The sequence below is a fragment of the Quercus lobata genome, chromosome 7 (genome assembly GCF_001633185.2).
Source record: "Quercus lobata isolate SW786 chromosome 7, ValleyOak3.0 Primary Assembly, whole genome shotgun sequence".
NCBI lineage: Eukaryota > Viridiplantae > Streptophyta > Magnoliopsida > Fagales > Fagaceae > Quercus > Quercus lobata.
The window spans coordinates 34,288,448-34,308,234 of record NC_044910.1 but is presented as its reverse complement, the minus strand read 5'-3'; the positions used below and the strand labels follow the sequence as shown (position 1 = coordinate 34,308,234).

The 19,787-nt window shown below is 30.7% G+C and overlaps 1 protein-coding gene across 2 annotated transcripts; it reads right to left on the bottom strand.

Annotated features, from left to right (window-relative positions):
* Nucleotides 1-2,896: 2,896 nt before the first annotated feature.
* LOC115953694 (two-component response regulator ARR10) lies at nucleotides 2,897-5,027 on the bottom strand. 2 transcript variants are annotated; one of them, XM_031071454.1, is made up of 6 exons: nucleotides 4,865-5,027; nucleotides 4,350-4,643; nucleotides 4,166-4,242; nucleotides 3,989-4,025; nucleotides 3,763-3,871; nucleotides 2,897-3,583 (listed from the first exon to the last, which is right to left on the bottom strand). In XM_031071454.1, exons 2-6 carry the CDS (start codon nucleotides 4,609-4,611, stop codon nucleotides 2,947-2,949), a joined length of 1,122 nt encoding a protein of 373 aa, XP_030927314.1. In that variant the 5' UTR covers nucleotides 4,612-4,643; nucleotides 4,865-5,027; the 3' UTR covers nucleotides 2,897-2,946. The 2 variants fall into 2 exon arrangements, with proteins under 2 accessions (XP_030927314.1, XP_030927313.1); XM_031071453.1 differs by having other exon boundaries at nucleotides 4,350-5,027.
* Between the last annotated feature and the right edge of the window lie 14,760 nt (nucleotides 5,028-19,787).

The window sequence follows — 19,787 nt, the reverse complement described above, 5'->3', positions numbered from 1 at the left end:
GCAAAGTAAATGAAGCATACTTTAGCGATGTTTTGGTCAAAGAAAACAGCTGATGTTGAAGCCGCTTCTTTGTATTCAAAATGAAGTCAAAGTGGCTTCTCTTGTCCAAGCGACTCATCTCAAATTAAATTAAACTAGTCTAATTAGTGATTATTTGAAATACTATTTTGGTCACTAAATTTTACCAAAAATATATTTTTTATTTTTAAACTTTAAAGAGTTCATTTTTTGTCCCCAAACTATTGAAAAGTTCATCCCTAAACTATTGTAAATTTTTTATTTATGTTTTTAAATTTTACCAAAAAAAAATTTTTTCATCTTGAAACTATTGAAAAAAAATTATTTTTTATAATTATTTTTTTCTCTTAACCATTGAAAAAAAAAATTAATAAAAATTTTAGAAATGAAAAAAATAATTTTTTTTTTTTTTTTTTTAAAGTTTAAGAATGAGAAGCAAACTTTTAGTAAAATTTAGAGACCAAAATAATATCCTTATCAATTTATATATATACAATTCAATAATTAGGAGATATGAGATTTGAACCATGGACAATTCCATTCAAAACATTTAAAAAAATGTCAAATTAAACTACAAGATGGGTATGATAAATAACTCAAAACTCACATAGTCACATATACACTAATGGGATAATAATAAAAGAAAAAGGGGGGGGGGGGGTGTTCTCAACCCACATTAAAATGGAATGCCAGTTAGACCATGATTAGCCTATTAGTTTGTGAGTATACTAATGGATCAAATCTATGGTCTCAAGTCACACTAAAAGATGGGATGCTAATTAGACTATAACCTATTAATAAAGTAAGACATTCGAATAGATTTTTTTTTTTTTTTTTTTTTAGAAATAATTACAATATATTGCTAACATTGTAACTCGAACTATTGAAAAAATTTAAACTCATATTCCATTGGTATTATAAATTAACTCACTCATATGTACACTAATTGGATCAAAAATACATTCTCAAGCCACACTAAAGATGCAAACTACAATCTCAAACCACATTGACGGCATCAAGCCACATTAAAGATGGAATGCCAGTTAATTAGACTACAACATATTAATAAAGTAAGACAGTGAGGGCCTAAGGGGATTTGAACTCCAGTCACATCATCCTCCACCTCGTACTTATGGTGATGGAGGTTCCTTTAATTGGCAAATCATATTTTGTTGTTATAACATAATTTTCAATTATCATAATAATTAGACAAATTTGAAGTTTCTCCTCATTTATATTAGTGTGAATATATAATTCCTCGTATAACATATATACCATGATGTTTGTGTCATTGTATGTAATATAATAGTTCGATTAAGAAAGGCACAAAATATTCTGCCCATTCAATCCATCTTGTCCACTCCACCCCATCCGAGTACATGAATGTGTCATGTGTGTGTGTATATATATTTATAATTCAATATTTTTATACATTTCCCAAAACACTTCTCTTTCTCAACAATTCATACCTGCCCCTCTGACCTCTCTCTTTCTATCTCACCCTTATCTCATCAATTTCAAGTCACCTTATTAGATGCGATGAATTTTCTTCATCCCGTCTCATTCTGGAAAGGGAGATGGGATGGGCCATCCATTATCTGATCCCGGCTCACTCCTTTTCCATTTCTAAACTCAATATTAGTTTATCAAAACTGATGAAACCAAGAAAATACTTGGGCGCTTACTTTTCCAACATAGTAATGGAATGAAATGATGACTATATGATTATGTATATTATAAAACTGATTCTAGCCTGATATAGGCATGCATATATTATTGAATATTACCAAAAAAAAAAAAAAAACTATTAGAACAACATGAAGAACAAACTTTATATTCCTGAAACTATTGGGTGAGCCCAACAAAAGCTATTAAATAGTATATATCGTACCTACTTTCATCAATGAATATCACAATAAAAGCTCCGTTAGTGGCTTGAGTAAGTCTTATATTTCTTCATCAGTTGAGTCTTGTAAAAATGATCCATCTCTAAAATTTTCCTCCAGTATTGAATGGTTAAGCAATACAAGAGTATATGAGAGGGTTAAGCATTCTTTTATAAAATGGGAACACTATTTATTAAGGATATGTTTGTTTCAGATGAAAAACATATACGGAAAATATTTTTTACACTCAACAGGTGTTTGGATGAACCGGAAAATATAATCAGTTTGACCATAAAATAAGAGTGGGTGAAGTGTAAATTGTTTTAAACTTTTAGTTTCCCTACAACCATTTTAAGAGAGAGAGAGAGAGCATCTAGCGTATTTTCTAGATTATATACATATTTTTCAAAAATAATTTTACATGCAAACCAAATACTGAAAACCATTTTTTGAGGTATTTTCTATAACACAATCAAACAATTGAAAATATTTTCCTTTCTAACAAATATTTTCACCTAATAGAATTTTACACTCAAAAAACATTTTATATCGAGCCAAACCCAACCTAAGTGACACGATTTTGGGGTAGTCATCATTTGATAGGTTTATTGCTAATTATTCTCAATGTACTTGTTCCAGAAATCTAATCAATGTTAAGTAGTGAAGGAACTGACATTATAGTCAATAATATGCATAAGAAATGAGCAAAATTTTCCATATAAAGCATCTATATATGAAACATGTTAAAAACACATTGCTTTCAAAAAGAAAATAAAATACCTAGGTTCTTATTCCCCATTTAATGCTAAAGACATAAAAAGACAGCATGTTTAATCTTTCAAGTACCCATGTAGCAAAACAAAGCATTGTAATATATATGGGACATCTGTTGATATATTTCATTGATACGCAGATTGAGCTAGCGATAAAAGAAAGTAAAAATTAAGTGGGGCCGACTAAAATTTTATACGATAGTACAAGACAATCATAAATTGAATTATTTGGAACAAGTACCTCAAGATCTCACTTAGAATTGTTGCATTCATATAGTCAGATCCAGAGTACTTGCGCATTTAGCTTGCTCTTTATTACCATCAACACGTCCGTCCTTCAAGCTAGAAAGACTTGATGATGATTGAGAATACAAAGACAGAGACAGATTACTATGATCAACTTTGTGGTCCACCAAGCTTCTTCTATGGTTGTCATCATTCCTCGACGACGTTAGCCTAAGAGATAGATCCAAATCGAGGTTGCAATCTGAGGCTTTCCTTTTCAAGGTCTTCCACTCTTGTAGATTACTTGTTTTGTTGAATTCTGAAGGGACATTGCTATTACTAGAACTTCTATGCTCTTGTAGTAGTACTTCTGCTTTTAGATGGGTTACCGGGTTAAGATCAATAGGAGTCAATCTTGGTTGATTGTGCAAGGATTCATGGTTGTGATGAAATGACTGGAAACCATCTTTGAGTTCATGGGTTCTCCAACCTGATTGTTCACCAAAAGTTGAAGCTCTCCTATGGAAATTGTAATTAGTCCAACTGTTATAGTTGCTGCCAAAGATCTTCTCACTCACTGTACCATAAAATCCAGCACCATAGTTGTTGGTTGAGCTACGACCCCTACAACTCATCAAGTTTTCATAAGCTTTACTCCAAGAAGAATCTCCATGTCCATATCTTGGGAAAAGAAAAAAAATGTTATTATAAAATCAAATTCTTTAAAGACCAAAAGTTGAGACTTAATTTTTTATTATCATGCTATATATAGAGGGAAAATTTGTAACAAAATTAATATATTATTTTTTTGGGGATAGTAAACAAAATTAATGTATTCAAATTATGGTTAAATCTCATACCGGAAATTGGAATTGTGGCTTGGATTGTATCCTTGAAGCATTGGAAGTTGGCTGAGGTTATAAATATTGCGATCTCCACTTTCCACAAGATGCCTATGATCGGCTAAAACTGTCATGTGAAATAAAAAAAAAAAATTTCATCAAGAACTAATAGAAAACCCTAACTATTTTGTGTTGATCAAAAGAAAAAAATTAACGAACAAACAAAATGGAAATTTTGGTGTACCTTGACCCGGATCATCCACCTTCTTGCTTCTATACATCTAGAGAAATAGAACAAAATATTTAGAATATAATATTAGAAAGAGCAAATTATGCCATGCTAGCCATAAAAAGAAAGAAAAAAAAAAAGCTTTGTATATATAAATCATTGAAAAATCATGGTTCTTTGAAGTCAAATTACCTGTAAATGGCTCTTGACATGAGCAATACTTAGTCCTTTGATGTTCATAAGCTGAAGAACCATCTTTGGTGTGGCTCCTGCACCAAAAGAAATAAGAACATATGATAATAAGAAAATCAATTAACTTCCATATTTAGACAAATTCATAAGATATATATATATAGGGTTAGACAAAGAAACTCACTATCTTGACCACCAAGTCTTTCAACAGCATGAATAAAACGAAGATGAAGATCAGGCGTCCACCGGAGCCTAGGCATCTTGGATCTAACATATGGCCTCACTGATGATGATTTCTTCTCGCTCTCTTCCACCGTGCTATTATTGCTCGAGCTCCCTCCATTTTTCGGCTTATAATCATCATCATTCTCCCCGCTTTCGCTTCCATCTTCATTTGGGTTGGAAGGGCTCATCTTTGAACACTCACAGCCACCACTTTCCTCCATCTTTGTTGCTATTTCTCCTTTCTTTGCTCCCTCTATGTACAGGGTTTATGGTATATAGATGAGACAAAATCAACACTGTGGCTTTTAGGAATACAAAATAATTTGAACACTATAGAAGCAATAATTAGGGATTAGGGCCTTTTGGTATCTAGCTCTGTAATGAATTGAGTTTGTCATCTATTTGCTGTCTTTCTGTTTTTTCCTCCCCCATGCTGGGACAGATCTTAGCAAGAAATTAATGTATCAAACTTACCAATACAGAGTTGGCTTCGAGAAAGACATAGCTAGAGCTCTATACAGTAGTCTATGGGTATGGGAATGCAAACCCTAGATCTTGACATAGAAGACTTCTGTCTCTCTCTCTTTCTCTTTCTCTCTCTCTTGTGCTTTTGTATGTGGATATGTATAAATGATATTTTACATTACATTGTTATGCATGCATGTCATATATGTATGTATTGTGTATGCATGTATAAATGTAATACAATGTAAGATATATATATATATATATATATATATATATATATATAATTCGGGTCATGTGAGTCCAAATCCTTTACGTGCCACCTAGAATAGAAAGGCATCTCTCGTGTAGAGCAATTTCTTGACCAAGAAAAAAAAAAGAGGGGGTGTTAGGGTGTAGTATTCCTCACCTTAAAATATTTGCCCACTCTATGTTAATTTACTCATAGAGTATACATCAGACAAATACGTTTTAATCACTATGATAATTAGAAGAGGTTAATAATATTTTAATCTTTCTAATTAAACTTGGTGAAAAAGCAGTTTTTTAACACTTGGTATGCATTTGGATTTTGATGAAAATTATTAATTATTTTACTATTCAGCTTATTTTTGATACTATTCATTGGTCCCACTGCACTTTTTGGTATTATATATGAACCCCAATGTATTATTTCAACTAACTTTTACTTTTATCTATCCTCAAAAAAAAAAATTACCTTTATCTACAGTATTTTCAGTAATAAGTTTTCAATTTTAACAAAATAAGTGGTATCCAAACAAACCAATGGTATCTCTCTCTCTCTCTCAATTGGATGGATCACCCTTATCTTATCCTATTTGATTTGTGAGTAGACACAACAAGTTATACAATCCATATTCCATGATCAGTACAATTCATAGGTCCCACTGTACTATTTCAACTAACTTTTACTTTTATCTATTCTTAAAAAAATAAAAAATAAAATAAAAAACTTTTACCTTTATCTACAGTATTTTCAGCAATAAATTTTCAATTTCAATAAAATAAGTGGTATCCAAACGGACCCTTAGTATCTCTCTCTCTCTCAGTCGGATGGATCACCCTTATCTTATCCTATTTGATTTGCGAGTAGACACAACACGTTATACAATCCATATTCCATGATCAGTACAACACAATTGATTAATAATTTAATACTTCACAAACATTTTGATTCAAAAGAAAATAAGTTTTTACCCCAAATATAAATAAATGGAAAGTGTTGGATACACATATATAACATTAGAACTCAATTACTATTTTGTATTAAAAAAAATTGTTTAACCAATAATATGATCATTGATAAGTAATAAACTTTTCTTTTTTTGGAGTAAATAATAAACTATTTTTTAACATAGCAATTTAGTAGCAAATTAAACACCCTAAAATAATTGAAAATTTGAAAGTGTAAAAAAAATATATGAAGGCTTTTAACTAATACAATTTTTTAATTACTCTATCCTCTTAGGTTCTAATATAATTTAGGACTTGGCACGTGTAGTTGGTTTGTAACTTTGTGTCTATATGTATATATTTGTTTGGAGAGGTTAGTATTTACAGTGAGACTTGATTATTGATGAGTTACTAATTAACACAGCAACTCGATAGGCTGGTTGATGCATGTGTACGTGTGTGATGCTTTGCTGTTTCTGATTCAGACCCAAACTCAATTATTAATGGTCCAATGAGATTTTCCTTTCGTCGGGAATCACGGGTTTTGCTCCTCGAAGATTTTTCAAGAGTTCAGGCCATGTCACCTTGCTGGGGTTATTATTACCAAATTAGCTGATGAGTTCGAATGTGACAAATGAGCTTATTTTTACTCAGTGCTAAAGAAAAAACATACATATATAACTGAAAGTGTGAGTGTATGGAGTGGTGATCATTGATGACAACCTATTAATGTTTGGTCTGTAATTAAATATATATAAATAAAAAGAAAATTTTTCTTGTCTTTTTAATAAATAAGTGACTGTAAAGGGATCTGAGATCCATTTTATAAGATGTAATTAATTGCATTAAAAGAGCAATTTCCTGATCTTCAATATCTAATATGTTGTGGAAAAATCAGTTTAAGCAAGATAGAAAAAAGAGAGAAGAGAGAAATTAACACGGAGAATTTTACATGATTTTGGTAGTGTGCTTACGTTCATGGGAGCAAATGGCTAATAATCCACAATATAAAAAAATAGGATTTCAATAGTGTTTATATATAACATATAACCCTATTTGGTCGAAATTACCGAAATATCTATGTATCGTACGTAAAGCCCTTTCGCCAATAGCCCAACAATGAATATGCGCCAGCACCAACAGCAAAAAAGAAAAGAAAAAACAAAGTCTAAAACAAGTTACAACTACAAAGGAATTGAAAAAAAACTTATAAGTAAATACCGAATATGATAGTTTCTAAAGGTTATATTAACTACTCAAGGCCAAGGGGTCTCTTTAAGGTGTTTCTCTCCCCCAACAATATATTGTAAAATCTTTTGTGATTATGTAATTAATTTGAAGAGAAAGGACTTATGTTTTTGGGGTTTTTTTTAAAAAAAAAATTTATTTAACTACATAATGGGAGAGGGGGAAGTGCATAGGATTTGAACAATAAATACGATACACTATAAATAATATCATTTCCACATAAATGAATTATATTTTGTTAGGGATTATGGTAATAGAAAGTTAGGTATTTCTCACTAATTATGTTTTACCTTAATTCTTTTTTCTTTTTCTTTATTTGATATATAATACTTTGAAATAATTAATGTATGTTCTTATTTAAATTTTATTTTGAAACAAACACGTCTTAGCTTTTTAGATATTAAAGGCTCGTTTGGTAAAGTAGTTTGAGTAATATTATTTGTATTCTTTTGAAATACGTGTAGGTAAAAAAGTATGTAAAAATACGTATAATGGTGTTTAAAAACTAAAAACATGTTGCTAAAATGCTCTACCAAACATGCCCTAAATGTGTTGGGCTATTTTGTTGAATTTTAATATTGCACTCAACATGTAGAGACCTAAACCGACATATCTAAGTCAAACCAATCCCACCCCTATTGTCAATTTTAGGGCGTGCATATGAAAAACAAACAATTTTTTTAATAATTTGATAATTACAATAGTAAATGAGAGTGACTTTGAACCATAACATCTGTTTGGATTGAAGATGGAATAGAGAAGAGTAGAATAAAATTAGTTGAAAATATGTCAATTTTGGACTAAATCTACTCTACTCTACTTTATTCCCCTTCATCCCCTCAATTCAAACAGACCATTAATTCTTATAATAAATGAGAGTACATTATGCAACTAAATAACAAGGCTCTTAGGGCCAAAAAAAAAAAAAAAAAATGACTTTCAATTTGTGAAAAATCTACCCCTAACCTGGCCAAACCGATGAATCCTAATGGGACACAAGGTCAAGAAAACCATGGTTTAGGGGAGACAAACCTACTAGTTACCTTCGTTATTCTCAATTCTTTAGTTATCAAAAAAAAATATGTGGCGCATCACGCATGTATTATATGTTATCATATAGAAACAACTCAAACAAGCAATTTATTTAGGGTTTTAAATATGAAGATTTAGAGAATCTTTATAAAGATTATGATTTCGGATATATGCTAAGAAAAACATAATCCCAAAAAAAAAATTAAAAAAAAGAGTTAAAATGGAATTTGAATTCGAAGGCATTGACTAATCCAAATTGGGGCACTCACTTGTTAAGGACCCAAGGGTCCCACGACACACCAAAAAAGTGCCCTACCCCGCATGCATTATATATATATATATATATATATATATATATATATATCAGATATCAGATTTATCAGCTGTGAAAATTAATAAGATCATACTTTTAATTAAGTAGGAAGAGAACCTTTTCATTCCACCCACGTGTATAACCTTGTTTTCCATAGAAAGTGATTGGTTACACCAGGAGTTCTTTTTTTCTTTTTAATCACGAAGTTCTTGAGAGCAGGTTATATATAGTTGTGCTGCGCTATACTTTTATTAAGTGCTACACCAGAATCACTCCTAGTAATTGCTCCATAATTATAATTAACCAATGTGCTTATACTTAAAGGTCTTAGTATCCTTTGTTTAAGTATGTTTTTATTGATATTTTCTTTAAATTTTACGTGCAAAATGATTAATTGAATATCTGTTGGGGAAATAAACATTTTGAAAATCTTCAATTAAGTAGTTAATATAATATATAAAGGTACCACTTTACTTAAAAGACTTGAACTTATAAATTTAAGCCCATATATATTATATTAATCACTCACTTATTTTATTATTAAAGATAAGACAAGATTAGTAAAACTCAACCCCGTCTCATCCCTTTTTTAAAATATAGAAACCTGGAATAGGCAGATCGAATGAGGAGGGTCATTTTTGTTATATATCCCTAACTACACGCATGCATGCCAACATATTAATTCGTATAGAATGCTTTTGCAAGTAACATAATTGTCCCCCAATGCATCTACTCTTATATGTTCATCAATATGAAATTCATGTGATATACAGCAATGGATGGCTTTTTTTTTGATAAACTAGCAATGGATGGCTTAGACCTTCGAAAAACACTACTTTTGATCCTAAAAGACAGACCTTTCAAAAGACACCAAAATTTTTACATTAAAAAACTTATAGGGTAGGTCTGAAAAAGATTCATCCACAACACCTAGCTTGTGAGGGTCAACGCCCAACAGTACTCCTGCTCTAATTTTCTTTACATTTATATATTTTATATCCAATTGTTTAAGCTGCATGAGAATACGTGAGCCTATTAATGCGGATCTAACGCATTATTTGAGAATGAGTATGTCTGTCGTCTTATTGAGGTCCTTCTGGTTATAATAAACAATTTTTCATAGCCGTGAATCATGCATATATAAACAACATGAATGCATGCATGCCATGCTATCTTATGCTTAATTTTCATGCATCATTATAAAAATAATAATAATAATACCTATATATATAATATGATAAAATAGAAGGACACTTTCAAATCTCGAAGAAGCTTCATGACTACTTCACCAATATGCTTCTTGTGGTAGATAAAAGGTATTCCCAATATAAACTATTGTATTAGTACAAGGGAGAATATGCCATGCAAATTTTTTATAAATTAATTAAGAAAACCCGTAAACTTAGAATATAGACTATAGAGTAAAAGACAGACTGATGTTTTTTTGTGTGAAAGTCCATGCTCTAGCTCCACTTACCGCTAGCTGAATGTGAATCACAAATATAAAAATATATATCCAAGAGGACTAGATCGATGTTTTCGAGAGATGTGAAACACAAAACTTGTCTCTGTGTCTCAATTTTCTTGGCTTCAACTTTGCAAAATTAATTTGTGGGTCCAAAATTTCCACCACAACGAACAAACTTGATGACTTAAGTCGCTCTTTTCTCCTTTTTCTTTTCTGTCTTTGTTTCCATTCCTTATATTTCAGCCACATATGCCCCTTCTAGCTCTTTTTGGCCATTACAGATTGATCAGTACCACACGCATGAATAGGATGACTATTTTTTCATGTGTTTTTAGCCTTTCATTCCACACACACCAATAATTAAAGGAAGGATTTTTGAAAATCTTTAATGTCTTTTTTATTTTATCCTTACGAAAATAACCATATTACCTAATTGAAAGTAATTTAACAATAAGACGAATTAAAGACATAAAAGTAAACTGAAAATTTTAAAATTTCCCATCAAATTCTACTCCTACTAACAGTCTAGTCCCCACACATAAAAAGTTAAGCTACATGTTTATAATTAAATTATAACTATTTATCACTGCTACTTAAAAATATTATGTTAAAAAAAAAAAAAAAAAAAAAAAAAAAAAAAAAAACTTTAATAAAGGCGTGTATAGCGCGTGTGAAAAGACTGATGAATATGAATTGTGACAATGGCATCATTTCTTCTTGATTGTTGAAGTTTCAATGTCACAAAATAGTATTCTATAATCCAAGGTCTATTCTTTCATATTCTACTTCATCTTTTCTTTTCTTTTGTGCGACACACACACATGAATATAAGAATCGTGCTAATTGCATCATCTATGATGAAGTTTTCTTTCCCTATTTTTGTTTTCTATGGTGATTATAATCAACTGTAGCTACACTCCATCTTATTCCAAACAAGCTAATCGATTACTGACATGGTTCATCACACCACATATACAAATGCAAAAGCATAATATCTGCTGCAGTTCTATTGATTGATGTTCTTGTCTCATTAGTTCAAATGGACTTCCAATACAAATTAATTAACAAGGTAAAACAAAAAACAAAATCATAAAATAATGATTATAGGTGTTTTTCCTTAGTTATAAAATATATATTACTCTCATATCTAACGTATATCTTATGCTTATTGTGTCAGCAAATGCATGGGGGTCATGCCTAATTTCTTCGCCTATAATACTTTTATATTGATGAGCTAGTGTTCAAATCAAGACGTATGCATGGTTGGCAAAGCACATATTAGTTAAGTATGGAATATATTTAATTCACGTCAAAGGTGCAAAATGTCTCATTTTCATACACCTATGCATCCAAAACCTTCGGGTCCCATGCAATGTTACATCTTACCAGTCCTTCCTATATATCATTTCATTTAAATTCCTAAATTCTTTACAAATTCTCCTCCCTATTATTATAATTATTATCATAATTATCATTTACAAACACTATTTTAATTAATTTATACATATTCCTTTATGCCATTATCAGTCTTAAGACACTATCACAGTCATATAAATTTATGAAATATACAAAATTTAAGTCACCTACATAGCTATTTGACTATTTCTTCTTCTCTCTCACTATTTTTATTTTTTATTTTGTTAAAACCACCAACCAATTTCCAAATTGCACTTATTTATTACAGCAGCCGGTTAGACTCGTTAGAGTAATAGGCCGATTCAACAAAGAGTGAAGCATTTGCCTACCGAGACATCAACTCTAGCTTTATTGTCATAACTCATAATGTCAGCAACAAATATTTATTAGTACTATTTTGAACCTCGAAGCTTCAGAGCAAGTATAACATGTCCAACTTTCAAGATACATGATGTTTAAGTGTGCTAATAATTATTTAGTGGCAACCAGCACGCACTTTTGGTGTAATGGTCACTCCACAAGTATTAAATACTTAAGGGCCGGAGTTCAAGTTTCCAGGAGAGAGTTTTACACACATATACATTAGATTATGTTAGAGTAGAATTTCTATCTTGTATAAAAAAAATTATTATTATTTAGTGGCAAGTAATTCTACTAATGACTCTTGATTTTTTTTTTTTTTTTAAGGTTTAAGTGTTACAAGAGTTTTATAATTCAATTAATTGACACATTTTAATATTTTAAAAACATTCAAGGTTCAAATTCTCCTCCATGTTATAACTATTGAATTATAAAACTAAAACAATCAAAATCAAGAGCGGCTCTACATAGAGTCCAGAGTGGTCACAGGACCACCCTGTCTTGGAAAAAAAATTATTATGTATAAATTTTAAAAATTTATGATTTTTTTATCCTTAAAAAAACTTTGTGACCACCCTAAATTTTTTTTAGGCCCAACATAATTAAATTTTGGACAAAATTTGGTAACAAGCTTAGTTGTAGACTAAGGCTACAACTCTATTCAATTTTTTTTTTTTTATTATTGAATGTGAATTTTAACAAATCCACCATTTAATTGCATTTTCTTCTTAAATCCTCCATGCTTGCAAAATTTCAAGAAGATAAAAGATCAATAGCTATGTCATTAATTAAATATTTAAATTTCAAGTTTTTGCAATCTAAAATTATATATATAATTTTATGGATCGAATGGTAAATAACATCCGATTGGCATGAAATTTTGACATGTTTTAAAAATATAGAAAACATGCAATTCATCGATTAGATTTTCAAAATATGTAACAATGTTAATTCATTTAGTAAGAGTGACTACAATTAAGTTTGTAGCCAAATTTTTTTCTTAAACTTTGATCCTTTTAACAATATATTAAGTCCTTGCAAATAAAAATAAAGAGTCCAAGAAAAATTTTATTTAACTAAACTTTTGAAAAGATGTAGTTTGTAACATTAATAATAAAACTATCATGTAACGATTTCAAAATAATAATAAAAATTGTAAAAGGAAATTGTAAAATTTTATTTATTTGCGTGTGTGTTTGTGTGTGCGCGTGTGTTTTTTTTTCTTGTGGTTAATGTATGAAGTTCTTTTTTTACTAAATTTTGTATAATTTAAGTTTCTTAATGACCACCCTCAAAAAAATTCCTGAAGCCGCCAATGATCAAGATCATGTCAATGACACTTTGTAAAGCTCAAATGTATTATTGTATTAACGAGTGGTGTCAGAATATTAAAATTTGGACTATAACTTAAATTAATGTAATTTGTGATGTACATTTTATTACATATTATTGTCTTACGATTGGGGCATGTACATTTTGCACACCAACACAAAATAAGAGTATAATATATATATATATATATGTGTGTGTGTGTGTGTGTAGTTTTCCAACTCAACAATCACGAGTACGGCATAATTATTTTATTCAATTTAGAAGTATCTCAACCATTTTTTAATATGGGCAATAATATTATAATATTAAAAATCAATATTGCAGACTTTAAGTAGGATTTGATTTTTTATTTTTTATTTTTTGTCAAGGATATTTCGAAAATGAGTGAGGATTTTTATGTTTTTTTATAAAATAAAAATAAATAAAATAAAAACTGAGGATTTGGGCATAGTTGGGCCCAAACTTTGCCCAGAAAACTCGACCAACTTTACCCTTACGTCCTGGAATTGGAAACCTTAATCAGACGCATCTGTCTAATTCGTCACCCAAAATGTCCGATTGGAAAATTATGGGGGTTGGCGTCAAATTCATATGGAATGATTGATCAATTAATATCACTCATTCCGTTTACTTTTATTGTTTTGTTGTAATTGTTTTTGTTAATGGCGGCCTTCCTCCCCCAGATTCCAACGACAATTTAATTGTAGTTTGCTATATGAAAACTATTTTCATTGACTTAATTGTTAGACAAACTATGGCTCATGTCACTGAAAATATAATTATAATTCCCTGGACATTTCACGTAGCTTTCTAATAAGTCAAATATCCTAGAACTAAACTTTTTTTTTTTTTTCTTTCTTTCTTTCTTTTTTCAACTTAAGATCCTCAAGGTTAAGAATGGCAACGGGATGGATCAAATTAGGGATGTTGGTCTCTCCTTTGAGATAGAGAAAACCCGCAAAGGGCGGGAGCAGGGAAGGTCAAGAACAAGATGGGTTTGAGGTATTTTGCCATCTTATGAGGTAGATTTGATATTAAAAGGTAAAGATGAAAAAGAAAAAAAAAATGGCAATTGAGAGAGAGCTAAAAGAGAGTGAAAGCAATTATTTTTGAGAAATGGTTATAAGATATTAGCCTCTGAGCACGCGTTCACGCGCGTGCTCAGAGGCTCTTCTATTTTTTTAGTAAATGTTAATGATATACATCCATTATAATTTGAGATTATTACATTTTTCAATCACAAAAAACTAGGGGTGTGATGAGTATTATTCATTTGCAAGTGAAATAATTTTTCATCACACCCCTAGATTTTTTTTATGATTAAAAAATGTAATAATCTCAAATTATAATAGATGCATATTATTAACCTTTACTAAAAAAAATAGTAGTTTTATAATAAAAATATAATATTTTAAACTATATCTACAGATAGTTAAAGTATAGAATGTTTATCCTATTTATGGAATTTGTTTTTTTTTTTTTTTTGCCATCACTTTTTAAATCTTTTTCTTTTGTACTTAATTTAGAGAATTTGAAAGGCTATTTATATAGGTTTGTAAATTGTAACTGGAATTAGAAACTTATAAACAATTTTAAATTTATAAATTTATCCTTTGGGTTTGTCTTATTATTAAATCACTCTTTCAATTAAATAAATGTATTTTTAAAATTATACAAAATTAAACCATCCAAAAAAAAAAAAAAAACTCCTTATTGCTCTCATCCAATTAAAAAGCAACATAAAGATTAATTTAGGTTTCTATTTAAACATTTTGACTTCAGTTCATTTAAAAACCCTAACAATTTTTTTTAACATCAAGGGAAATACATCAAACATTAGCATACAAAATACTACTTTACATGGAACCTAAGTCCAAATAAGTAACATACAAACAAAGATGCTTGTTTTGCCAATTTGATCCCTTTGTTCCCCTATTAGATAAGAAGGGATACAAAAAAGCTTGATACATTATTCTTCTATATTTTTCAAAGTGTTTCACCACCACCTTGTGTGTGTCCATCTTGGTCTTGTATGCTTTGCACGGAGTCAGATTGGCTACCTCTTTGCTCATGAATATAATACCATTCCTTCTCATGTCAAAAAGCCAAGTAGATAGAACCCTCAAAAATAACAATAAAGTAGTAGTCTTCCTTTGTACTTTTCATTTCTTTGACATGTCATGAAAATATTGCAACCGCCTCTATTATTCCTACATTAAAATGAAACATCAAAATATTTGTCTTTCTTATACTTTGAAGCTTTGATTAAGAATAATTTTTTTCACAAAATAGTTTTAAAAAAGTATCCTTCTCTTTTGAAAGGCACCTAATGGCTCTTTCTTCCTAATTCATATCCAAATGTAACATCAAATTTAACATCAAAATAATCTCTGTATCCACTTTAGTAAGTCAATTATACACCAAACTAAATGATTAATAAAATCTATTGGGTTTCGTATAATTGGTTGTGCCCCTAATACTTAAGGATTATAGTACAAAAAAAAAAAAAACAAAAAACAATAGAGGAGTACCATACAATACAATACTATTACTGTTAAATCTGCACCTACAATAAGACGATGACCTTAATTGCACAATATTTAAACAAATCCTTTAAAGTTTTTTTTTTAAAAAAAATTATATTGTGAAATGTGAAAGAAAGGGTTTTGTATTTTCTTTTTTCTTTTTCTTCAACAACAGTATAATAAAGCTTTTAAACTTTTAAAATTTTCAGATTGAACATACTATTGGAGGGGGAAACAAAGGTGTTGTGAATTTGCATGACCAAGGCAGTGCCTCGCTTGGACTTCTTTCCTCTAGAGCTGTTGGCTACTAAGTCGTCAATGGAGCCAACAAAGACGCTAGAGCTTGGTACACTGGTATGAAATCCTGATCAACTTCGTCGATTCTTGTTTCAGAAAGCATGTGTTTTCAAAGTTGTAAGTAAAAACTAAAACTAAAAACAAAAAAACCTAAACAATGGGAGACGTAGTAGAAAAGGATTCACCATTGGCTGTGTGTATTTGGAAACCGTTTGTGTCACCAAAATTGTAATGTTAGCCTTTTTGTAACACTAAAACAACTGAAAAAATCTATTTTTGTAGGGGAAGAAGATAAGAGAAGAGGCAGTATTGGATTCCTTTGATGCTAGAAAATAGGGGAAAGAAATTTTAAAATGAAACAACCACTTCAGATAAGAAATTTAAACGTGAGGAATTAGGTAAAAAAAAAAAAAAAAAAAAGAGAGAGAACGTTTGTGGAAAAAAAGAAGAAGCTTTTAAAAAAAAAAAAAATTTAAGAGGAAGTTGTAATAATTATTGACAACTACCGTTAGTGAGAAATGTAGAGGTGGGAGGAAAAACTATTTTTTAAAATTTAGTAAAAATTTAGGAGTTTTTAAATTACTAATTTTATATGTCTAACTCTATTGTTTAGGTTTAGTGGATTAGTGGATGTGAAGTTATTCTTTAGTGGGTTGTTTAGAAGTTAGTAATGCAATTTTACTGGATTGTCCTCCAAATTTGTCCAGGTGTAGGGGTATTTTGGAAAAAAAAAATCTGATCCAAACAAGTGCAGCTCTTTAAATAGTAGTATAGAAAACATTTAGAATTGGGCAAGACAAGGTAGAGCAAGTAACACTTGTACCCTATGTTTTAAAAACCGGACCGGCCGGTTCAACCGGTTCAACCGGGAACTGGATCTTAATCCAATCCGGTTACTAGTTAAAACCGGAAATGAAAGAAAAACCGAATGAACAGTGAAAACCGCCGGTTCAACCGGTATAACCGGAAACCGGTGCAGTTAAACCGGTTTTAGCATTTCTACCTAAATACTTCAGCTGTTAACCCAAAAAAAAAAATTTAAAAATTAAAAAGAGAGATATTATTTCAGATTTAAGAAGAGAGATTTTGATTTTGAAAATACTCTCTCAAGTATGAAGTGGTGAAGCCTAAGACACTTACATTAAACCAAAAATATCATATTTACTTTACTTACCTTTTGCTCAAAAGAAAATAAAAAAAATCAGATTTATTATATTATGTTGAGAAAGAATCAAAGAAGCCCAAAGATAAGCAGATTTGTAATGATCTGGCTGCTTCAGTTGAGGCTTATTTTTTGCTGCTCTTGCATCTTGCCTATCTGCTTCAGCTGAGGCTTATTTTGGCTTATTTTTTTCTGCTCTTGCGTCTTTCCTGTCTGCTTCAGCTGAGGCTTATTTTTTGCCGCTCTTGCATCTTGAACTGCACTTATTCACGCCAGAGAGAGAGAGAGAGAGAGAGAGAGAGAGAGAGAGGAAAAGCAAAAAGCAAAAAGTGAGGTGGGTACTATTGTTGTTTGTTGTACCAAAACGTGTGGATGTAATTTCAAAATGTGTGGTTGTTGGGAATCTTGGGATATGTAGAATCAAGAATGTGTGGAGGGGAAAAAATATCAAATGGGCAATGATATTGTTACTCATGGTGCACTTACTTTTTGTTATTTGAAAGGTTAAAAAATAACTAAAATATTTTATAGTAGACTTGTAGGCTATGAGTGTTTGTATATGTTTTTTTTTGTTGAATTGTGTTCAATGGTGTTTAAAAGTTGATAAGCCAAAGTTTAATGTTTTACTATTGTTTAATTTTTTAGTTAAAATGATTTGTTTTAAAATTATTTATTTATTTTTATAATTATTAATTAAATTATTTATGACGTCATCGGTTTGACCATCGATCGGACCTCGGTCCAACCAAAAAACCGATAATCAGTTTCTTTTTCGGTTCTTTCATCGTACTGGTTTTTAAAACCATGCTTGTACCTCTTTGTCTTTTCACCTTTTTTGGTTGGGAAAAACTCATGCGGGGTAGGATGAGTCAAGCAGAGTGGAAAATTTTTGTCATCCCATCCCAAGGGGAGGATTAAAAGGAAGGAACGTCTCAATTAAATTATTATAAATTATTACAACCTTAGAGTAGTCAATTTTCCATGTAAGCATTGTTGTATATATGGGAATATACAAATATAAGTTGTAATATATATATATATATATATATATATATTTATATTTATATGAATGATCTTACTTTGGAAGCAACAAAATAAAGAGAAAAATGAAAACTAAAAAACAAGGTTTTAGTGACTGAGGCCTAAGGCTCGCTTGGGCGAGGCCACGGTGCAACACAAAGTTTGTTCAGGAAACCAAATACATAGATTGAGAAATAGAACAATATTAAAAGGACTTTAGGGAGCCCATTTGAGTGAGGCTTGAGCAAATAATGAGTAGATTATATGTGCCATTACGAGCCAGAGTGAGATAGTAAGGCCACTAGAGCAAGATAGTTGTATAAAATGAGGGTATTGAGACTAGGGATAATAATTTTGTCTTACCCCGCTTGACCTGCTCCTTCTCGCTTCGCCCCACGCAAGTTTCCCTGCCCCGTAAAGGTGGTGGGGCGGGGATGGGGCAAGATTTTAGTCCCGCAATACAGGGCGGGGCGGAAATGGATTTAGACTTTTAAACCCAACCCACTCTGCCCCGCCCCACATTGATAAGAGTTAAATTGTAAATTTTTCATACCTTAAAACCTTATTATTTAAACAAATATATCATCAACTTATTTTATTCTACCCAACAAGGCTTTCTGCCTCTTTTTTTTTTCTTTTTCTTTTTTCCTCTAGTAAAGTTCGAAATAAGGTACCAATTTTAACATTTTCTTTTTTCTTTATTATAAACAAATTTATATACTATTGAATCATTAATTTTGTATTATGAGATTTTTTTTTTTTTGTGATATTATCTTATTAAACACTATAATAATATTATTCAATTTTTGCTAAAAATTAGTTTGATTTGATGGGATAAATTTATTTTTAATTTCAAGTATATTTTTATTAACAAAACAGATTTTATTAAAAACAATTGTAATAGTTGTGAACAAATTAACAAAAAGTAAAGTTTTACATGGTGGGGCAGGGCTTTGCGGGGCCCCAAGGGGCGGGGCAGGAATGGGGTAAAACTCCTGCTAATAGTTTGGCACGCTCTTTGTTGTTACTATGGGGTCCAGAAGCGTAAGGAGATTTTACTCGTTGGTGTCAATCAGGCAGTCTGTGGACTTTTGTTGCTCTCCACGACGCTTTCAGACTAATAGGTTTCATGTTACATCAATTTAAACTTGCTCAATCTGTTCAATTGTGACCTTATAATGCAATTGCATTCTCTGCTCCAATTGCTGTTGGAGACAACAAACAAAACAATTTTATTTTATTTTAATAATATTATAACAAATCTAACTTATTATAACTAATACTAAATTAAATAAAATAATAAATAAACAGAGTGCTCCTATTCAAAATGCCTTGAGATCTTCAACCAATTTTGTGCCTCAATCCAAGAACTTGTTTGGAAATACTGTAATGAAAGGATTGTCCAATTCCTATTGAACCTGTCACTAAAATACCCCTAGAGGGGGATAGGGCTAAGCAAAGCGAAAAGGATTTTCCATGAGATGGGAAATGAAAACTATTAGCCTTACATGATAATGTCGGGGAAGCCTGAAGAAAAGCACACACGATGCTCTCTTGATGGAACG

Coding starts and splice junctions, on each gene's coding strand:
- LOC115953694 (XM_031071453.1), bottom strand. CDS start 4,611: ATGGAGGAAAGTGGTGGCTGTGAGTGTTCAAAGATGAGCCCTTCCAAC. Junction 4,243..4,349: donor AAGACTTGGTGGTCAAGATA/GTGAGTTTCTTT, acceptor CTTTTGGTGCAG/GAGCCACACCAAAGATGGTT. Junction 4,026..4,165: donor ATGTCAAGAGCCATTTACAG/GTAATTTGACTT, acceptor CTATTTCTCTAG/ATGTATAGAAGCAAGAAGGT.